Consider the following 23120-nt stretch of genomic DNA (forward strand, 5'->3'; position numbering starts at 1 on the left):
GGGAGTAGAAACACAGAAGAAAACATGATTTATCACTTGTTTGTATGGGTATACGATTTGGGGTTTTGGTTTTAAAAGATTATAAAAATGAATAATATAGAAATAGGATTGGAGTGATAATACATGTATAACCCAGTGAAATTGATTGTCAACTGTAGGAGAGGGGAGAGAAGACGGAAGGGAAACAACAAGAATCATGCAATTAAAAAAATTAAAAAGGAAAGAAAAATATATAGTCATTCAGTGTTGAGAAATATCTTTACTGGGAATCCTGGTGGAATGGAAGTGGACATATTTGTCTGTAAATATTTCATTCTTCTTTGAACTCTGGAACACTTCTGACTCAGGAAGACGTTCCATCTTTCTGTCATACAAGATATGTCACTTCCTTAGAGGGGAGCTTAAGTGAAAGTCTTGAATAAGAATTTCACACAGGGTTGAGAATTCCTTCTCTCTGATGCTAGATAAAAAGTTAGCAGAGGAGGGAAATGCTTCCATTACAGTGGAAGTGGCTAGGTGGCTCAGTGAATAAAATGCTGGTCCTGGAGTCAGGAAAACTTGGAAGACTTGAGTTCAAATTTGTTCTCAGGCACTTACTAGTTATGTGACCCAAAGCAAACCACTCAGCACTCTTCCTTAATCTACTGGAGAAGGAAATGGCACACCACTCCAGTATCTTTGCCAAGAAAACTCCATGGACTGTATTGGTGTGCTGTGGTCCATGAGGTCACAAAAAGTCAAAAACAACTCAGCAACAATGATAATATTGCAGTATACAGAAACAATTATTAGTGTCCCCATTATTTAAAAATACTGTTCAAGATCTATACATTTAAATGAAAAAAATCACTAAGGATCTTGGAATTACTGATAACTAATAGTTAGTAGTTGCTAATAACTTGGGCCAATGGAAGGCATTAGCGGGACTACAGTTTTGGTTTTTGAAGTTTTTGTAGGATTCTCAGGAGTGCAGACATTTTTCATAATTGCCAGTCAACCAGTCTGCATCTCTTTTTTTTCTATCTTTTTCTCTTGATCTACCCAACCTATCACATGATAAGAGAGAGCAACAGTGACCTCCTACAGAGAAAAACAAGATAGGGAACGTGATGGTCTTCAGTCTCAAGTAAATGTTCAGTTTTTGTGTTTTTGTTTTTCACAGTGATCTTGAATTTAAGCAGGGCTATTTGATAGCTGCTGGTTATGTACCTAGAGCCTCATGCTACTTTTAGGCTGCCTGAAGTTTCCTAAAGCCTTATTATGGCTTACAACTAGGGGTAGAGATTTCAAGATGGCCCTGAAGTATTTCAGTGATGGGTGAGGACCATAAAGACACAAGTTCAGGATTGTGTTTGAAACATAATTAGGCCATCAGAAGTTTGGGAACAAGCTCACTGAATCTGCGAGTCAATTGGTGAGAAAATGCAGTGTAGACATACAGATGTAATAGATGCCAGGGTAGCCTCAGAGTCAGGAAAAGTGAAGTTCAAGACCTGCCTTTACATACATATTGGCCTTTTTGCCTTGGAAAAATCTCTTGACCTTCCAGTGCCCTGGGTAACTCTTTTTTCCCCACAGGTGACACTTTATACTTTGGAGTCCTTCCAATGCATAAAGAAGGCAACTATCTTTCTCAACTCTGTAGTTTGCAAAGGAAAAGCCAGAAAAATTTTTTAAAGACTGTTGCTCCAATTATATATGCATATTGTAAACCTTAAAATTTCTTAGACTTATTAATGTTGGAAATTTCACCATTGGGAAGTTTCATACTTGAAAAAATTTTCTACTGATAGTAAGAACTCTATTGGAATATGAAACTCCTTGGCATGGGAGGATCCTTCTCCTCCCTACTTAAGACTACTTTAGGACAGAAACCTTTTGCTGAACAATGGAAAGGGCTTTGACCTATGCTTAAGCATAGAACAGGAAGTTCTTTGAGTCATGATTGATTTTAGAATTGATACAATAGAGATACTTGGAATGATAGAACCAGGTCTTGGAAACTACAATCTCCACCCTACTCAGAGTAACAGGATTTAGGAAGGGCTGCAGCAAAGATCAAGATTTAATTATTTGAGAATATGACCTTCAACAGACATGTGCAAATGCCACAGACCTCTGGGCGGTCCTGGGTTAAGCTAGAGCCACCATTGGCACAGGGGAGACATCGACAGTGATTGGTAGATGTGAGAACTGAGGGGAGGGAACTTAGATTGTTGGCTTAAAGAGAGAGTGGTTGATGCTCTGAAGGAGGTCTGAGAGGAGAGAGGTCCTGGAGGGAGAGCTCCTGGAGAGGTCTTGAAGGAGGCTGTGGAAGGAGAACTCAGGAGGAGTCAGGAGGAGAATTCTCTGGAGACATTTCTTGAAAGGAGGCTCTCTTGAAGGTGGAGCCTGAGGTTGGCATGAGAAGCCTTACCTAGAGAGATCTTGGGTGAGTGATAAAACCAACTGACTGATTTATCTCTTAGGACTGAGGTCTAGGCCTTATTGGCTTGAGGCCCTTCATTCTTATTTCTTTCTTACTTTCTCTCTTTTCTATTGATTAATCAGTGTATTATAAATTAAATTTCTCTATAAAACCCAGTTGGCTTGGGCATATTCATAAATTGGGAATATATTCCCTGGCGACCATCTTATATTTATATAAAACCAAGACACAGTAGAAAACACATTTCAGTGGTCATAATTGTTATATATTTCCCTTGCTCCCAAACATTTTAATTATCACAGTTTATGGCTCCCACTCTCTTATCTACAACTATTTAACACTCAAAACTATTTTAAATCTAACAATATGTATATGTATATGTATATGTATATGTATATGTATATGTATATGTATATCTGAAATAGAAGTGACCATAATCAAGATAGATTAGGTAGGACAAACCAAGAAGCTGCTAGGTATTGTTAGAATAGTTAATCACTTTCAAAAAGGGGGATGCTTAACTCAAAACAGTACAAAGGAAAAAAGGGAAATCTTTTAATGACTCTGAAACTAACATCAGAAGATTCTGGGTAGTTGATGGTTTGAAGTGGGCCCTTTGCTCCTTCCTAATTATTCTGGGACAGAAAGTTCTCTATTCTTGATTCTTCATCTACTTCTGAATGTGGTTGTACCATCCCAGCATAAGCATCATGGAAGTTGTGTACAGACATCATCATTTCACCAGATACTAAGGTTTGACATCATTAATTAAGTTGACTATAGAGTTAACCTGTGATTAACTCAGGCAACTTGGTTAGTTCCCACAAGGCAAAGCTTGTATTCAGTGCATTTGAGGTCAGTTTCTGTTAAGATCTTCTTGTCTTACATACTAAAGAATATGTAAAATTATACCTGCTTTCCCCTACTTTAGCTATTGATGATGCTGATAATAATTAAAACAATAAACAGTGGATGAAGGTGGTTCCTACACACTCCTTGGTCTCTTCTTCCAAGTGAGACACATTGAGCATAAAACTATTAAGGAGAAAATTGTAGCTAAATACAAGAGACTTACTGGCATCCTGAAATCAAAGGTCATGGGAAGACATTTAAAGCAAATAACAGTAAGGAAAAACTATTCTTGATGTACCCTTCAGAATTATAAAAAAGACCAGAACAGATTTGCAAAATATCCTAACAAAGACCATAAATATTAATGAAATATAGAACCTGTCACCCCAATGCAGGTGTAGAAAGATTAACATTTCCTAACCAGAAAAGAAGAGAAAGGATTTATAGCCATATTTAGAGAGGTAGAGATATAAAAACTACAGAAATACTTTTGGAATGAGCAGGCATCATTTCATCATACATTAATAAATGTTGACAATAGATATACATCATTGGATTTACTGTATGTAACCAAAGTCTTACCTTTGGATGAAATAATCAAAACTTAAGCATGTGATCAACAACGACTTCCCATGGGTGATATCTGCATGAATTCAATCATATATATCCCCCAAATAAGCTATATCCCCCAAAGAAATTATTGAATCCTATGGATTCCCTTATGCAAATAAAGGGGATAGTGATAGCATTTTAAGACCAGATCATCGCCATCAGAAACTAAAGAAGAGTGAGCCCCAAGAGACCTGGATTTAATGGATTATGTAAGGAAATGATGGTGACAGTGCAACATGTGTTGCAGATCATAAAAATTTAGTACCTAACAAATATGTAGTAGGACATGATCCAGTGGCTAGAAATATACATCTGAAACTCACTGTTTCATGGACTGACAGATGGCAAATTTCCACACTAGACAGTAAAGAATTCTGAACAACTCAACCAATGAAATACACTAGAACCTTAGGTAAGGTACACGTTATCCTTGTCAATCTATCTGCTACTAAAGTTGTTCTGGGGATGTTTTCAGTGAAACTTCCTTTGGGAGATGTGCTTAAATCCTAATATTTTTATGCAACTACAAAAGTAGTTAATTTATCTACTGGAGCAATAGCCTTCAGAACATTGACTATGAAGAAATCATAGCAGAATAGTGACATTCTTGGGGCCATTTCTACTGTCTAAAAAGATGATTGGGCCAAGATGGCAGTGATAGTGATGGTGATTATAAAAACTGATACCTAGAGTGTTTGGAGATTTATAAAGTACTTTATATGTGTGATTACAACCAGGTGTGATGTAAGCACTACAAGTATTCTTTCCATTTTACAGATGAAGAAACTGAGGCTTCAAGAAATAAAGTAATTAACCAAGATTACTCAATTTATAGATATTTAGGAATTAGTATTAGTAGGGATATTTCTAACTCTAAATCCAACAGTCTATCACAATGCCATGATGAAAACCAAACTGTGTGGACAGTTATTGTCATAGAACTCTTCACTTATATATTCTGGGCACCATTTAGGCACTTGTTCCCAAAATCATATCAGCTTTTTATTATATTCAGCTCTACCCCAAGGCTCACTTTATTGATGAGTAGATTTTATTTCCTAGGGTGAGTGATCAGATGAGAGTCTTTGGTCCTGGAATGTCAGTGAGTGTGGCAGGGAAAGAGAAGCAGGGTAAACTGACCAGTTCTTTACTTCTTCTTGGAAACTGGGGAAGGGATGGGGAGGAGGAAGCGGTACTTTCTGGTTATAAAAGACTGATACAATCACCAGCCAACTCAATTCCATCCCAAGACTTATTCCAATGAGATTATTTTCTCTAGGGGTGAGGGTCCCAGAGGTATTCCATCCCTTCTCGTCGCATCCCGTGGGCAGGATTTAGTGGTCTGTGACTAATTTATTTTGAGAACCAGTGAAATAGAACAGTTGGTAAAAGGAGGTCTCTTGGGTGTATGCTTGCCTTCTAACTCCATTGTATAAGACAACATAATCCTTTGCAGCTGATTAGAAGATATGGCAGTTTATTTTAAGTAATCAAAGTTGTTTAGTTTTTGTGTGTGTGGTGTGTATGTGTATTTAGTGAAGTATGAATGACCATAAACTGTTTCCTGCAATTCATCAGGTATTATGGATATGTCAAGTCTCCCTTAAATGGTTCTGGGATTTAGACTCTGGCAGCTGTTTTCTGGAAATACATGTTTAGGGCTCAGACTTTACATAAAGGAACATCTACATATGTGTGTGCATGTGTGTGTTATCAGTATATGTCCATGTCCATGTCTGTGCTTGTGTATATTCATATTTGGTAAGGTCCTAGAATTTTATCAGCATGGAGAACTCACTGTGTAGAAAATCTGTCCACTAGTGGAGCTCAGCAAATCACCTGTCCCTTCTACTTCTGCCTCTGAGATATAACATTGATTTATGCCCAATTTCCTTTGAATATCAGCTCAAGCTCAACTTTCTATCAAAAGCTGTGATTTTGTGTATAATTTACAAATACTTATATGTATACATGTTGTCTTTCCTTGATATAAGATAAGCTTATTAAGGATAGGACTGTTTTATTATTGTCTTTGTTTCCCAAGAACCTTGCATATTGCCTGGTATATAGCAAGTACTTAGAAATGATTGCCCATTAAAAATTATTCATTTAATTAATTAATTTAGAATATTTCTCCGTGGTTACATGATTCATGTTCTTTCCCTCACCTCCCCCCACCCCTCCCATAGCCGAAGAGCAATTCTACTGGTTCTTACATGTGTCATGCTCAAGATCTATTTCCATATTATTATATGCAATAGAGTGATCATTTAGAGTCTACATCCCCAGTTATATCCCCATTGAACCATGTGATCAAGGAAATGTTTTTTCTTCTGTGTTTCTACTCCTACAATTCTTTGTCAGGCTGTGGATAAGGTTCTTTCTCACAAGTCCCTCAGAATTGTCCTGGATCATTGCATTGCTGCTAGTAGAGAAGTCCATTACATTCAATTGTGCCACAGTATATCAGTCTCTTTGTATAAGGTTTTCCTGGCTCTGCTCCTCTCACTCTGCATCAATTCCTAGAAGTCCTTTTCAGTTCACATGGAATTCCTTCAGTTCGTTATTCCTTTGAGCACAATAGTATTCCTTCACCAACATATACCACAATTTGTTCAGCTGTTCCCCAATCAAAGAGCATCCCTTCATTTTCCATTTATTTTGCCACCACAAAGAGTGTGGCTATAAATAAAAAATGATTACCTATTAATTAATTAGGAATATTGAGTTACAAAGCTGGTCTATGTTATAGGCAGGACTTGAAGTCAATTCTTCCTTATTCTAAGGATAGCACTCTGAAAATGGCCTCATTTCTTTCCTTCCTTCCTTCCTTCCTTCCTTCCTTCCTTCCTTCCTTCCTTCCTTCCTTCCTTCCTTCCTTCCTTCCTTCCTTCCTTCCTTCCTTCCTTCCTTCCTTCCTTCCTTCCTTCCTTCCTTCCTTCCTTCCTTCCTTCCTTCCTTCCTTCCTTCCTTCCTTCCTTCCTTCCTTCCTTCCTTCCTTCCTTCCTTCCTTCCTTCCTTCCTCATGTTTGAGACTGAAGATATCAGGTTTCAAGTCTCTGGCTTGTCATTTAACATAGGACCTCGCAGATAGGAAGAGAGAAGCTGAAGGAGTTCCTGGTGTGTATCATATTTTCCTCATCAGACTGCTTTTCCTTTTGAACAGTCACTGAGAACCACTACTCATACTGAGATGAGTCTCATAGGATCTTACAGAATCCCCAATTAGATGGGTGTCTTTATTTAGTGCATGGACTGGTATATATGTCTTCTTTTGACATGGGGAAAAAGGAGAAGCTGGTTCTGTGGAGCCATTTTCTTTAAGTATTAACTATTAAAGAGAGAGCCATCATTACAAAAGTAGATCCTATTGCTGGAGTCAGGAGGGCTTGAGTTCAAGTCCTGTCCCTACACAAACTGACTGTATAATTGTGGGCAAATCCTTTAACTTTGAGTTCCCAGTTAACTCTAAGTCTAAAAGCTACAATTATGCACAACTGAAGGGAATTTCTACACTGGGAGTTTTCTACACCAATGAAATCCCAACTACATACCAAACCCATCCATTATTTCCCATATTAAGTTCTGACAGAGATTCAAGTTTTTTACTGCTTTCTTTAAAATTACTGCTTGCAACTGGTGAGCCCTCAGCCAAGAGTCTTAACATCTGGTCTCAGTAGAAATTTTCTTTCCTCAGTAAAATTGAAGTATGTGGTGGGGGAAGGAATAGAATACAGTCTTGGCCATTTGATGTTCAGTCCTTTCAGTTCTGCGTGACTCTTTGTGACCCTATTTGGGATTTTCTTTCCAAAGTACTAAAGAGTTTTGCCATTTCCTTCTCCAGCTCATTTGACAGGGGAGGAAACTGAGGCCAATAAGGTTAAATGACTTGCCCAGGGTCACACAGCTAATAAGTATCTGAGGCCAGATTTGAACTCCAGTTTTCCTGACTCTGGGGCCAATGCTTTATCCATTGCACCACCTTGCTGCCCCCAGTCTTGGCCATAGTGGTTTCTAAGATTCTTTCCAGCTCCAACTTCCTGTTCAAGGTTTCAATGGCATTAACATTTTGTTCCTGATCTTAAATATGAATAGTACTCTCTCCAAAATTATTTGTCTGCCCTCCCCTCATCCTTTCTTAAGAACATTTTGGCAGGGGAGTTTGGCCAAGCTTAGACTATAGAGACTCCAGCATCTGGAAGCTCTAGGGTAAGGAAGGTTTCTGGCTATTTTTGAACTAATGCTGCTACAGTCATTCTGTTGTGACAGGTCCAGGTTTTAGTCATTGTTTTTATTTTACTTAAAAGTATAATTATATAAAATATTAAGAGGAGTTTTTCCTTTGGGTGCCAACAAAGAGCAAATGGGTAATATTGGTAGTGATTGTGAAAGGAAGTAAGACAGTGAAAAATCGTCTTGATTCCCATTCATCAGACTGTCTGAATTCCCTTAGGACCAAATCACATGAAATCTTTTCCCCTCAGGACATTCTCAGCCAACCCTCTAAAGACAGTAAAGAAGGCATCATAGAATAAAGTCGTCAATGAACAATGGAAATATTAAAGGAGACAGACTGGTCGTTGGAATTTGACCTCTCAGTGCAATGGGGACACCAGCCCTTCCTGGTTTTTTGATTCAGGACAAGCAACCAAACTGGGATGTTCCTCAGTTCTTTCAGGGTCAGACTGTCCACCATGTTAGCTCTCTTCTCCAACTTGAGAAAATCTAAACAGCGTATGCTGGTATAACCAATAGTCAGGAAAACTTCTTCCTGAGTTCAAATTCAGCCTCAGAAATTTACTGGCTATGTGACCCTGCAAATCACTTAATCCTGTTTGTCTCAGTTTCCTCATCTGTAAAGTAAGCTGGAGGAGAAAATGGCAAACCACTCCAGTATCTCTGCCAAGACAACCTCAAATGGAGTCATGAAGAGTCAGATATGACTGAAACAACTGAACAACAACAAAACCAGCTTATGATAATAGCTAGCATCTACATAGCTTTTTAAAGTTTGGAAAATACTTTTCATATGTTATCCCATTTGATCCACACAACAACCCTGTGAGGAAGGTGTTATTTTTATACCCATTTTACAAATGAGGAAACTGAGGCTGAGAGATTAAGTGATTAGCTTAGGGTTATGCAGCTAGTGTTTGAGGTAGGATTTGAACTGATTTTCAGTCTCAGTCCTCTATTTGCCACACCATCAGCTTGGCTATAAAAAGTTCTAAGGGAAAGAAAAGTTCTGAGGATGAGACACACAGAGGCAATCCTAGAAAAACCATCATATTCCAATATTCCCCTGCCTTGCCATGCTTAATGTATCCCCACTACATTCATTTCTTCAATACTAAGCCATAAAGGGAGACTTATTTGAGAACTGGTAGATCTGGGGAAATTTTCTCCTTGGTCTCATTGGTGGCCTCACTGCTCAACTCAACTCTAGGCCTTGAGGAAGGTTAAGAAGGTGGAGGATGGAAATTTTTAGGGCAAGGCAAAACCACTGAGACTGAGTAGATAGAGGTATGCTAGAAAAGCCCAACTCTCCAAAAGAGGCACATGTGCTAATCATTCATTTTATTGACTGACAAACTACATGCAAGTCCTCCTTCCTTTCTCTTGCCTGGCCGCATTCTAAAAGGTCTTCCCTTTTCCATTCATGTGTATGCTCAGCCTCTTCTCTGGCTTACCCTTTCCCCATGGATTCACCTTCTCTCCAGGCAGAGGGAAATGTCACTGGCACTGAGGGGCAGGTCTAAGTCAAAGAGCACCACCATTCCCACCTCTAGGATAAACTGGGTTCACCAAGTTGCTTTCTGCCCAAGAACACTGTGTGATGATTAAACTATTGCCACTTCAGTTTTACCATCCTCTGTTCCTTCCCCTCTTTTCCTGCCCTTCCACCACCCTCTCTCGCCAACAACTCTACTAAAGCCTTCTTCCTCAGAGGAATACAGTCATGGGGCAGTAACCCCAGAAATCTCCCAACCTGGGGCAAATTTCCTGACCGTGGACAATTGCCCATCTTGAGCAAAGCTCAGGAGGTCTTGCCTCATTGAGGTTCTGTGTTAGAATGACCACCAAATTTATGAAACAAACACTACACAATGATTTCCGAAAGATTTGGCTCTTATTCATTTTTTTCTTCCCTGATTATTTAGGATATTACCATTCAGAAGGCTGGCATCTACCTTCCCTTTCTTTATTCACTATTGAGCTGGGGAATTCTTCCAGTCTGGGTTCATAGGGTCAAAAGATTCAGAATGAATGGATCTAATGCCATCACTCACACTTAGAAATACACATTGTGACAAGATGTTGCTCTCAAAGAACAACTTAGTATGTTATAAAGAATATTGACTCCAAAGTCAAAGGATCTGGTTTCAAATCTTACGTCTGATATTTACTTCTCCTATGATGTTGGACAAATCATCTAAGCTCTGGGCCTCAGTTTCCTTATATGCAAAATGGAGGACTAGAACCTTTGAACATCCTTTCCAGCTCAGAATTTATGATCTATATCTTGAAATCATAGGATAAAATCCATTTTTCTTTTTTATAGAAGATAGAATAGTACCTTAAAAAGTGAATGAAGAAAGATTTATTAAGTACTTACCACATGTCAAGCACTGTGCTAAGCACTGAGAATGTTATTGTTCAGCCATTCAGTCATGTCCAACGCTTTATGACTCCACAGACCATAACTATCTTTGGGGTTTTCTTGGCGAGGAGCCTGGAGTGGTTTGCCATTTCCATTTCTAGTGGATCTTTCTGTCAAGCAATCAGAAATTAAGTGACTTGTCCAATGTCATAGAGCTAGGAAGTGTCTGAACTTGAACTCGTCTTCCTGCCTCTGGGTGCAATAATACACTATTCACTGAGTCATCTAGCTGCCTTCAACTGCTGGGGATTCCAACAGAAAACTAAGACAGTCCTTCTTTCAAGGAATTCACATTCCGCTGGGGAAGACAACATATATGGAAGCTTTCAGTTATAAATCAGGATAAAGAAACAAACAAATGGCAATATATCATCTTAAGAGTAATTTCCCCTAAGCTTTTGATCTGGAACCATTCGATAGTGCTAAAGAGGAGTGGCAAGAGCTTTCTTTTCTGGGCTATTGATAGTTGTGGCTTCAGGATGGGCAGAAGCAGACCTCATTTGCAGGGTGATGGCTCTGAGGACTAGGCTGCAAGAAAGGCCAGAAGGCAGGTGGGAGGATTGGTTTGGGAGAGCTTGCTAGCACTCTCAGGGCCCATGGGTGGCAGAGGTGTTGGTGGTGTCTAGGAGAGTGGACCCTTTGGACCAGGCTGCAAGCAGGTCTAATGAATGGCCTTGGGGGCATTGCTATTCCCGAGTCTTGGTTCCAGAGTCCTGGTCACTTCCTCCTCTCTCTGTCCCCACCCTACCCTATAGGTACAGTGCTGAAAACTGTCACTTAAGAGATAATGTGCTTTTCCTGTGACTAGTCCAATTCCTCCAGTTTCCTTCCTCATTATTTTCACTCCTGGCTCTTCCCTTCAAGGCCACTTTGTCCCACATCTGTGCCTCTTTTAGCTCGGGGCAGCACAGACCCTGGATGTGGGCTCTCTTCTCAACTGGTGCCTCTTGTGTCACAGAGCCACCACATGGCCTCCAGCCAAGAGCCAGCCCAAAGCCTGGTATCTTCTGAATGCTGCCCTTGGGTTGGGTCCCAGCTTCAGGAGAGGGAGGAGGGAGGGGAATTCCTTCCTGGCTGAACCGAGACAATCAACTTACGAACAGGAACACGGGATCTAATTACCCACAGGGTTATCTTAGCTTGCATAGCTGCAACTGTTGCTAATAGTTATAAAAGTATCCGGTCCTTCAAAATCAAGCAACAGCCCGAGCCTTGATGAGCTCCTGACAATAATTTATTGGTGAGGGTGGGAGCCAGGGAAATCCTCTCCTCCACCCCCTTCAACTGTTCATTCCTTGGCTTGGAAGCTCCACTCCTTCTCCTGCCAGAGAATGCGATTCCCCACACCCTGTGCCCCCTCTCAGACCCCACCCACTCGGCCACACTGCACACTGTGTGTGTGTTGCTAGAGTTTGTAGCAGGTCTTGTTTGTTAACTCTTAATACCACCCTCATTTGTTTCTTATTGTAATTGTTTATTACTTGTTACTATTTATGTTGTTACTCAATTTACCCCTAGTAGCTACTCAAGTAACTCTTATCTGTTCACTTAACATGCGTCTGTGTCTGTAGTGTATGGGTGAGTGGGTCTCTTTGGCATGCTTTACTCTTTGGGGGTTCCTATTTGACTCGATTAATCCGAGAAAGCCTTATCATTTCAGTCACATTCAATTCTCCATGACCTCATTTGGGTTTTTCGTGGCAAAGATAATGGAGTGATTAGCCATTTATTTCTCCAGCTCATTTTTCAGATGAGGAAACTGAGGCAAAAAAGAGTCACACAACTAGTAAGTGTCTGAGACTGTGTTTGAACTTAGGTCTTCTTCACTTCAGGCCTGCTGCTCTATCCCCTGAGCCACATAGCCAGGGGTATTGTGTGACCTTGGGCAAATCATTTACTCTCTCTGGGCCTCAGTTTTCTCTTCTAGAAAATAAGAGCATTTGACTCAATATTATTTAGGGCCTCTTCTAGTTCTGAAGTCCCATCTGGGTCTAGCCTTATGACCTTTCAAATCTTCTTACTCCTACCTTCTGACTCTGATTTTGTTGATTAGAGTGAGTGGGGTACCGGTGCTCCTTTGTGAGTGAGGCACTTATATCTCACACAGATTGGGGTGGGGTATTTGTACTCATATTTGAGTGAGGTACTTGTAATCCATTTTTATCCCACACATTTCTTTCTTTCTCTCTCTCCCCCTCTCCCCTTTTCCCTCTCCCTGTCTCTCTCCTCCTCCTCCTCCTTCTTCTTCTTCCAAAATATGCTTTGTATGATAGCACATGTATAACTGATATCAAATTGCTTACTGTCTCAGAAAGGGAGGGAGAGAATTTGGAACTTAAAATGTTAGGAAAGTGATTGTTAAAAATTGTTTTTACATATAATTGTTCAAATAAAATATACCAAGAATGGGAAGAGTGATAGAATTGGAAAATATATACAGGTTAATTATTTTTTCTAAAAAGGGGAGAGAATAGAGTCTGCACATAGGACAGAAAGTTTGAATTCTATTCCTGGCAAAATTTTACAATTGTTATTATTAAAGGGAGGATTAGTGAACATTTAGAAAAGGAAATACCAATCACAGAGAGCCAGCATGGCTTTATCAAAGAAAGGACATGCAAAATTAACTTAACTTCCTTTTTTGACAGGGTTACAATACAAGATTGTTAGATTGGGGAATTATTGCAGATAAAGTTTATTTAGGTTTTATCCAAGAATTGAATTTGTCATATTCTTCTTATGAAAAACATGGAAAGATGTGGGCTAGGTGCTAATATAATTAGGTGAATTCAGGAACACTTGGGCCCAAATGGTAGGCATTAATGCTTCAGTCAGTCAGCAAAAAATGTTTATTAAGTGCCTACAATGTGCCAGTCATTGTGCTCAGTCGTGGGGATACAAAGAAAGGCAAAAGAACAGTTCCTGTCCTAAGGGAGGTCATCACCAGATTGTCGTCTTAGAAGAAGTCACTAGCAAAGTGTCTCAAGCATCTGTTCTTGCCCTAATGTGAATTAACATTGTTTTATTTTGTTTTTGGTGACTGCCTTGCATAAAAGTAGAGATGGATGGCATTCTTGTACTTGGAAAAAGATTAGAAGAAATAGTTAAGACACTGAACAAGAAAGTATTTCTAGTCCAAAAGATTTCTACAGACGCATACATTTGGTTTAATCTAGAAAGATGACGTTTAACAAAGATACACGTCACCTTATTGCTGGGTTCAAAACCTCAATTTTACAAATACAAGATGGAAGAAGGTATGACTATATGAGAGCTCGACTGAGGTTTGAGAGAACTACAATTATGAATCAATAATGTGATCTAGCAATCAGGGAAATATATCTAGTGGTGTTATTGTTGAGTCTAAATATCTGTACATTCATGATTGCATACTGTCTCAGGAAAGGGGGATGGGAGAAAGGAGGGGATAGAACATAAAATATTTTTAATGTTAAAAATTGTTTTTACCTATAATTCAGGAAGAAGATAATATTATTTTTAAACTGTACATTTTAGAGATTTCTTTAGAGTTACAAATTGTTTTCCAGAATGATTAGAATAATTCATAAGTCCACCAATGGTTCATTAATGTACCTGTCTTAATAGCCCTTTCACTATTTACTATTTCTGTCTTTTGTCATCCTTGTCAATCGGACTGGATATTAGTAGTGTTTTAATTTGCATTTCTCTTTTTATTAGTTATTTGGAGCATTTCTTTCATACTTCAGGATAGCTTATATTTCTATGTTTAAAATTGTTTATTCATATTGTTTGACCATTTATCTGTTGGGGAATGATTGGTTGTTATAGATTGGTTCATCTATCTATTTGTAACTTGTGATAAGTAATTTAAAATGGTGATCTAAAACCTAATATCTTCCTGCCTGCTTTCTGTTATTTTCAGAAATCTTTGTCAAAGAGGTGATCCTTACCCAGGACTTAGTAATCTTTGGTTTATTGGTCCTGCTATAGTAGTTTAGTGAAAGAGGTTGGATCATTTTTGGCTGGAGTGATAAAGTAAGATTTCATGGAAGAGTTGACAATAAGCTGGAGGTTGTTGAGTGAATATTATTTTAATAGATGGAGATGGCAGGGATAATATTGAAAGGCAGAGGCACAAATACAGGAGCATGTTAAAGGGATATGACTTTTATGAGACAATTCAGGCTCTTGTCTTTTTTCTTTTGTAAAAATAAAATTTTGGGTAGTATGGAAAAGATCTGAAAAGTTAAAGTTTAGTGAATGGCCTTGAAATAAGGAAAACTGTGATTACAAGAAGCCAAGATAGGACCACAAAGAATGAATCATGCTAAACTCATCTCCATTAATCTTTTAAAAAATCCTTACCTTCCATCTTACTACATATTGGTTCTAAGGCAGAAGAGCAGTAAGGGACTAGGCAGTGGGAGTTAAGTGACTTGTCCAGGGTCACATAGCTAAGAAGTATCTGAGGTTAGATTTGAGCCTAGAACTTCCTACCTCTGTGTCTTCTTCTTTGTTCACTGAGCCACATAGCTGTTCCCTTCTTTAAAATAATATTTCTGGATTTAGAGAACAGGTGACTGCCGCAGACATACTTTGCTTTCATTGAGGCTTTTGATAAAGTCTTATCTTTGTGTACAAGATAGAGGAACAAGGGCTAAATTATAAGTCACTCAATAGAGCCATAGTTGGTTGAAGAACTTAACTAAAATAGAATCAATCAAAGAAACTATAATTAATCATCAATAATATTAATTAATAAATAATAGTGTTAATTGATTAATAAAACAATGTCAAACTGAAGAATGATCTCTAATGACATCTTTGAATTTATTTTGTTCTGCAGTTCCATTAATACTTTAGATAAAAGGGTATATTTTTAATTTTGCAAATGATACAGAATTGGGAAAATCACTAATAACATGAGTGGTAGAATCAAGTTCCAAAATTATATTGAAAGGTTACAATGATGAATCCAAAGAAACACAATTAAGTTTAATGGGGATGAATATAAAGTCCCATATTTCAGTTTTTAAAAAAATCAATTTTATTAGTATAAGATGAAAGAGAGTAACAATATTTTACATAAAAAGACTTGTAGTTAAGCTCCATATAAGCCAAGACTGTGATATGGCTGCCCAAAATCATAATGAATTTTCAGGTTTTTATAATAGGAATTTAGAGTTTAGTATTTTTAAACTGTGCATCTGGCATCCCAGGGCCTACTTCACCAACTCCAGGGAGTCTTATCTGCACTGCTTTTGTCACCAAGTAATGATTTATTTTTTTTGTCTATAATAATTTATTAAAGGTAGGTATAGAGGGGTTGTGATCTGTGCTGGTTGAAGGATGATAACCAAGGCTGGAAACATAGATATCTCGAAGTATTCCTTTTTGGTGCAGGAGATGAATATTGTGTTCGGCTTGGGTGCATGGACAAACTTGAGGACATATGGGGATGAGTGGCCAGGGTGGTGAGAATCATGAAAACTATTCCTTGGGAAATGATTAAAGAACTAGTAGGCCTTAAACTGGGAAAGAATAGTTGTCTTCCAACATTTAAAAGTCTATCAAGTGAAAGACAATAGTAGACTTATTCTGCATTACTCTGGAAGGCAGAATTGGGACCAGTGAGGAAATGGTGTAGGCAAATAGATTTTGGTTCAATATAAGGAAGAGAGCTGTTTAAAAAACACTGTTAGAAATGTTAACAATGGAAGAGTTCAAATAGAGACTGGGTAAACAACTATCTAGATTTCTGTATAGGCTAGGCAGTCCTTAGAGATGACCTCTGATGTTCCTGCCTGCTTTTAAGATTCTAAGATTTTATATATATATATATATACACACACACAACTCTGACCTTCAATGTGTCTTTTACCATAGCCAGTTTTCTGCTGTGACTGTTAAAAGCAGTCCAGATAGGTGGAAAACCATCAACCCATCATGATCAAAAATATTTATTTCCTTTTCAAGGAAGACAGATGATATGAAAATATGTAGGAGCATCATTTGGTTAAATAACTTAGTGTCAAGGGCACTAGTATGTATTAGGGTCCAGAAATGTTTTGAATTACTTGTTGACAATCCCTGTGCAAAATGTTGCCCAAGACCATCCATCATCTTTGTACATATGGTGCTGAAGGACAATGTCAAGAGCAGTATTTCAGGGTCATAGCTTATTACAAAAAGTGATATGGCAATAAACAATATTGGGGAAAATATGAATGGGCAGGGTTCTGGAGAGTAGTTTTAGAGTAAATTGTGATCCAAGAATTAAAACAAGCTTTATGGATTGGGTCCTAGAAAGAAATCAAATTTGAGTGATATAGATATAGAATTGGAACTTCCTTTTCTGAAGTGAGATATGATATCATTCATCTTAGTCTGTTTTTCTGAGATATTTAATCTAAAATTTTTTAGAATTAAAATTTATTTATATGTTTGTTACATTAAAATACTCAGTTAATGCCTCCCACACACACATTCGAGAAGGCATCATTTGAGAATATATGTATGTATATTATATATAAACGATGTCTTGCTTATTTCTGTTTATCAGTTCTTTCTCTGGAGTTAAACATACACAAGCAATTTTTCAAGCAATATTTCTGTTGCTGTAAATAATATTCTCTTCATTTCACTCTTCACATGTAGATCTTTCTGTTTTTTTTCCAAAATTAACCTGTGTGACATTTCTTTCAGCATAGCAGTATTCCATCACAATCATATGCTGCAACTTGTTGAGTTATTCCCTCAACTGACAGACATCCTTTAAGTTCCAGTTCTTTGCCAACACAAAGAGAGCTGCTATAAACATTTTAGAACATATATGTTTTTTTCCTTTTTCCCTAATCATCTTAGGAAATAAACCTAATAGTGTTATTGCTAGGTCAAAAGGCATACACAATTTTATATCTGAGCATAATTCTAGATTGCTCTCCAAAATACTTGGATCGATTCATAGTTCTGCCAACAATATATCATAGTTATAGCTTTTTTTCCAAAAGAAATATGTTCTTTCAATTCTATAAAAATATTTTTATGAATATAATTGATTTAGCTAAAATAAAGAGCTCTGACTTGTGCCCATCTAACATGGGGGCCTGGAATCACTGGAAGTAAATGTAGTCACAATCTAATGAGAAGCTGTAATGAAATGATTCTTTGAAGATAACTTAGGATTCTCTTTTTGGCAGAAAGTACACAGGATTTATTTTGAAACAGCTGCGAGCTTGGTTAGATTAGGAAATCCTGATTCATGCTGAATCATAAAAACAATTACCAACCCTTAATTTTATGGTTTCAGATTGGTGGTCTGAATCTTTGATGTGATACTAAAGATGTGGAATTTCCATGCTTTCTTACACTTTTTGAGAGACCTAGAATTATTTCACTTTCTTAAAAATCTGAAGTCTTCTTTTCTTTTCTATGTCTTACCCTTGCTGAATCACTGTTGGCACATTTATGGGAAACCTGATTCTACTCTTTACTGGGATGAGATGATGATAGATGTTTAAGATTTATTTGGATAAAAATATCATTTAATAAAGGGTCTTTAAATGAAGGACTAAAAGTTAATTGGATGCTAAATGGCAGAATTCTAAAGAACTGATGAATCAAAGAACAAATAAAAGAAACAATAGAAAATTTCATCAAATAATGTACAACAATGAGACAGCATATTCAGACTTATGTGACACAGGTAAAGAGGCCCTTAGGAAAAATTTTATACTTTTATATCTTTATATCTCTAAATCTTATCAACAAAAGAGAGAAAAAATAAATCAATGTATTAGAAATTCAATTTTTAACAATCCTAAACTAGGACATTAAAAATAACCAACTAAATATCAAAGTAGAAATTCTGAAAATAAAAAGATGAACAAAATTGAAAGCAAAAACAAAACACTAACACCACTCACATTAAGCTGACAAATAAAGTAATAAACAAGTTTGATTTTCAAAGAGAAGAAAATAAGATTATATTAAAAATAAAAAAGAGAATTAAAAACAATTCAAGATAAAATAAAGGAAACTATCAGAAACCATTTTGCTGAATTATATTCCAACAACACTGTTAACTTAGATAAGATCTAAGGTTTAGATAATTGGTTTGGACTTCACCTTCTACACTGGGAACTGTCTTGGTGTTCCAGGAGACAGTGACTGCTAAGCCAGCTGCATGATCTAGCAATTTCTCACCACTATCTCTTTTTTTATGGCACCATCAGCATCCAGGACCTCCCTAGGCTGAGTGAGCAGAGGGCAGAACATTTCCTTCTCTTATTTTACCAGCCCTCTAATTATCTAGAATCATAAAGTCACTATTATCACAAGAGGGGAGAAACTCAGGAATAAGTAAAAGGTAAATAAATTCGGGAAAAATCCAAAATAGAGGCACACATCAGAAAGGCAGGATGGAGGATCATAACTTTAAAACTGGACTAGTCCAAACTTCTCGTTCTATAGATAAAGAAACTGAAGCCCAGAGAAGTTAAGGGACTTGCCCAGTGTCACTCAGGTGGGGAATATAAGTAACAGGATTTCAACTGGGATCCTCTCATGATAAGTTCAGCATTCTTTCTATTATATCAGTATATCATTATTCCCTATAAGATTACTGCAATTTACCTTGGAAACCCCATTATCAACAATGTATATAAAGAAGAAGCCAAGACTTATGTTTTATTTGGTTGAATTAATCACTTTTACCACTTATGCCATGGTATAGGATCTTGAAATTTATAATAATGACAATAATATTAAATTGAATGTAACATTCCATAGTATTTTAAGACTTAAAGTAATTTGCATATATTATCACAGCTGATTTTCATGTCATTTCTGTGAGTTATATTCTACAGATATTATTGTTCCCATTTTATGGATGACAGAATTGTTTTGCAGAGAAATTATGTCAATTACCACAGAGTTATTTAATGTTAGAGGCAGGGTCTGATCTCAGTTTTCTTTGGCTTCTAAATACAATACTTTTTCCATTTACCACATGGATATTGTCAAATGATGCCCATAAACAATAGGCACTGGTGCAGTAATTTCTGGATACCTTTATTTACACAGAGAAAAGAAAAAGAATATCTGAACTGTTATTATTTTTCTGTTTTTTAGGGTGGCCAAGTCACTGAAAGTCCCTGTATATGAGACCCCAGCAGGTTGGAGATTTTTCTCAAATTTGATGGACTCAGGAAGGTGTTCTCTGTGTGGGGAAGAGAGTTTTGGTACAGGTAAGCTATGTTATATTTGATATTATGAAAGACAGCATGTGATAGTGGAAAGAACACTGAACCTGGAATAAAAAAATCCAGATTGAATTCTATCCACTGACACAACATGCATATGTCTGGAAAAGTCATTTAACCTCTTTGAGTATCTGTTTCCTCAAGTGTAACTAACATGGGCACACACACACACACTCACACATATAGGCGATCTTCACTTCTTTCCTGCACATTTCCAAACCATTCCACTGCACCCAACTTCTAGGCATGGTAGAGAGAGTATGGAGAATTAGCAACAGAACCCAGAGAAGACATCTACTAATGGCAAAGATAGGGTCTGAATCATTGTTTTCCTGATTCCAAATCCAGTGCTTTACCAATTCATCCCAACTCTAGGAATCTACATCTGTGAATATTTGGAGATTAAAACAATAGGTGTGGTTGGTATAATAATGTTTCTTTGTATTTTATGGAATCCCAACATCTTAGTCTAAGATTCTTAGGGCTATCAAAGAGCTTAGGGTATCTTTTTGATCAATTTACTGTGACAAGGAAATCACTTTAAAAGACTGATATATATTAATTTAAGGTCACCAAGGAATTCAGCTATGTAATTCCTAAATGAAAACTCAAGTCAGCGGTCAACCTTTTATAGAGTTTAATTACAAACAGGAGGAAGAAAGGAATTAGAGATATAGAGAGAGAGGGAGAGAGAAAGGGGAGAGAAGGGAATAGGGCTTAAATACCCCTTCTGTTTAGGCTGGGCCAAAAGGCCCAAGCCCTTAGATAGCTGGGGCAAAGAAAAGAGATCAGTCCCTATTACTCACGTGACCAAAATGGAGAAACAGTCTCACAGGCCTCCACCTCCAGCTTCCTTTAGAGCAAGCTTCTCAGAGCACCTCTCCAACCACTCAGAGCCAAAACTCTCCAACCACCCCCCAGTCCTTAGACCCCTCTATCTTTAAGGAAACCATCCAAGTTCCCTCCCCTCAGTTCTCACATCTACCAATCACTGTCCATCATTTTCCCTGTGCCAATGGTGGCTCTAGCTTAACCCAGGACCGCCCAGAGGTCTGTGGCTTTGCACATGTCTGTTGGAGGTCATAATCTCAAATAATTAAATCTTGATCTTTTGCTACAGCCCTTCCTAAATCCTGTTACCCTGAGTAGGGTAGAGATTGGAATAATTAAATTTTGATCTATGCTGCAGCCCTTCCTAAATCCTGTTAGGACTGAGTAGGGTGGAGATTGCAATTTCCAAGACTTGGTTCTGTCATTCCAAGTATCTCCATTGTATCAATTCTAAAATCAATCATGACTCAAAGAAATTCCTGTTCTATGCTTAAGCATAGGTCAAAGTCCTTTCCATTGTTCAGCAAAAGGTTTCTGTCCTAAAGTAATCTTAAGAAGGGAGGGGGAGGAACCTCCCATGCCAATGGGGTTCACATTCCAATAGCCAAGACCCACTATCAATAGGAAATTTTTCAAGTATGAAGTTTCCCAATGGTGAAATTTCCAACATTTATAAGTCTAAGAAATTTTAAGGCTTACATTACTTCGCAGGCTTCTAAATCATTTCATCCACACCATTTGTGACTGACTAATGGTATGACCCTGGGCAAGTCACTTAAACTCTTTGGCTGTAGCTTCTCCATCTGTAAAATGAGGAGGTTGGACTCTTGATTTCCAGGGTCCCTTCCAACTCTAAGTCTATGATAACATGATATTACGCAGCTTTTGCTATCCTTTTCATATAATTCTTACTATAGAATCTTACAGAGGTTATATGAGAAATGGAATAAGTAGTTTGTATTATCTCAGACACTAAAACATAGAAATTAAGTATATGATGTTAGGGTCACATGCAAGTCATTATTAGGGCTGAGAAATGAAGCTGCTTCCTACACCATCATGAGCTTTGCTATATGTACTCTGGTGACTGGAAGTTTGTAATAGTAAGAAAAATCAGCATCACCTGCTGCTCTTGTCATTTATTTCATAGATATCCCAGTCCATTCCATCCATCCTGGGAGTTAGGGCATTCTTTTTTTTTTTTAAATAATTAATTAAGAATATTTTTCCATGGTTACATGATTCATGTTCTTTCCCTCTTCTCTTCCCTCCCTGCTTCCTGAGCTGACGAGCAATTCCACTGGGTTTTACATGTATCATTGTTCAAAACCTATTTCCATATCATTCATATTTGCAGTAGAATGATCCTTTAAAGTTATCATTCCCAATCATATACCCATCGAACCATGTGATCAATGATATGTTTTTCTTCTGTGTTTCTACTCCCATGGTTCTTTCTCTGGATGTGGATAGCATCTTTCTCATAAGTCCCTCAAAATGCTGCTAGTAAAGAAGCCCATTACATTCGATTGTACTACAGTGTATCAGTCTCTGTGTACAATATTCTCCTAGTTTTGCTCCTTTCACCCTACATCAATTTCTGGAGGTCTTTTCAGTTCACATGGAATTCCTCCAGTTCATCATTCCTTTCAGCACAATAGATTTCTATCACCATCAGATACCACAATTTGTTCAGCCATTCCCCAATCAGTGGACACAGGGGCATTCTTAAAAGAGTCACAAAATCCAGTAATGCTAAAAACAGTAGACTATTGCAATTGTATTGCACTTACCAAAGGGAAGGCTTCAAGACTAATATGAGACACCTGAAGACTTGGAATTAGGGAAGAAGGACAGAAAAAGAGTAGTCTAAGACAAAGGATACCATTAGTTTGAGTTAGCAGAGGGAGAAGGGTACAAGTAAATCTGCCACCCAAAAGGAAAAGTTTGAACTGGGTTATCAGTAGCAGGGATAGTAGTTGGGTGAATGGTTGCAAGTAATTCTATCACAGTGATTTCCAATGTTATTTCTTATTAGAAATTATGATGATACTTTGAACAGGAGGATAATATAAACTTCATTCCAAAAACTGACCATCGTAACACAAAGTCCTTCAAATGATCTATTTTCTCAGTTATGGAGTATGCTTCTGCTTTCTTTTCATTTGTGACTAGTTTAGTAAGCTTTACTGAATTTCAGGAGACTCTATTAAGGATTTATGGGAAGGAAGAAAAAGCATGTTGCTAACATTGGCCATAAGAATACTTTCTGGAGTACAGAAATAGGCTATGGAGGTTGTGTTGACAGCATTACCAGCACTGGGAGAGCCATTTCTCTGAAGGAGATGGGCTGTGTGTGCACATGTGCAATTCAATATGAATTGTGTGCCAGATCTCAGCAGTTCTGTGACTAATGTCCCCAGGACCCTCCTTGAACAGTCTGAAAACTGAAACTCCTTTTAGAATCCTTTAAAAACTATCGTCCTCTGTG

At 37.7% G+C, this 23120-nt stretch overlaps 1 protein-coding gene across 1 annotated transcript in view; it reads left to right on the forward strand.

Annotated features, from left to right (window-relative positions):
• The window catches only part of PGM5 (phosphoglucomutase 5), a 242042-nt gene that overhangs the window by 115892 nt on the left and 103030 nt on the right, over window positions 1-23120 (forward strand). The window contains exon 7 of the mRNA XM_001365519.4: window positions 19668-19783. Within this exon, the coding sequence (XP_001365556.2) occupies window positions 19668-19783 (116 nt within the window). The remainder of the gene's footprint in view (window positions 1-19667; window positions 19784-23120) is intronic.

Source organism: Monodelphis domestica, chromosome 7, assembly GCF_027887165.1.
Source record: "Monodelphis domestica isolate mMonDom1 chromosome 7, mMonDom1.pri, whole genome shotgun sequence".
Classification (NCBI taxonomy): Eukaryota; Metazoa; Chordata; class Mammalia; order Didelphimorphia; family Didelphidae; genus Monodelphis; species Monodelphis domestica.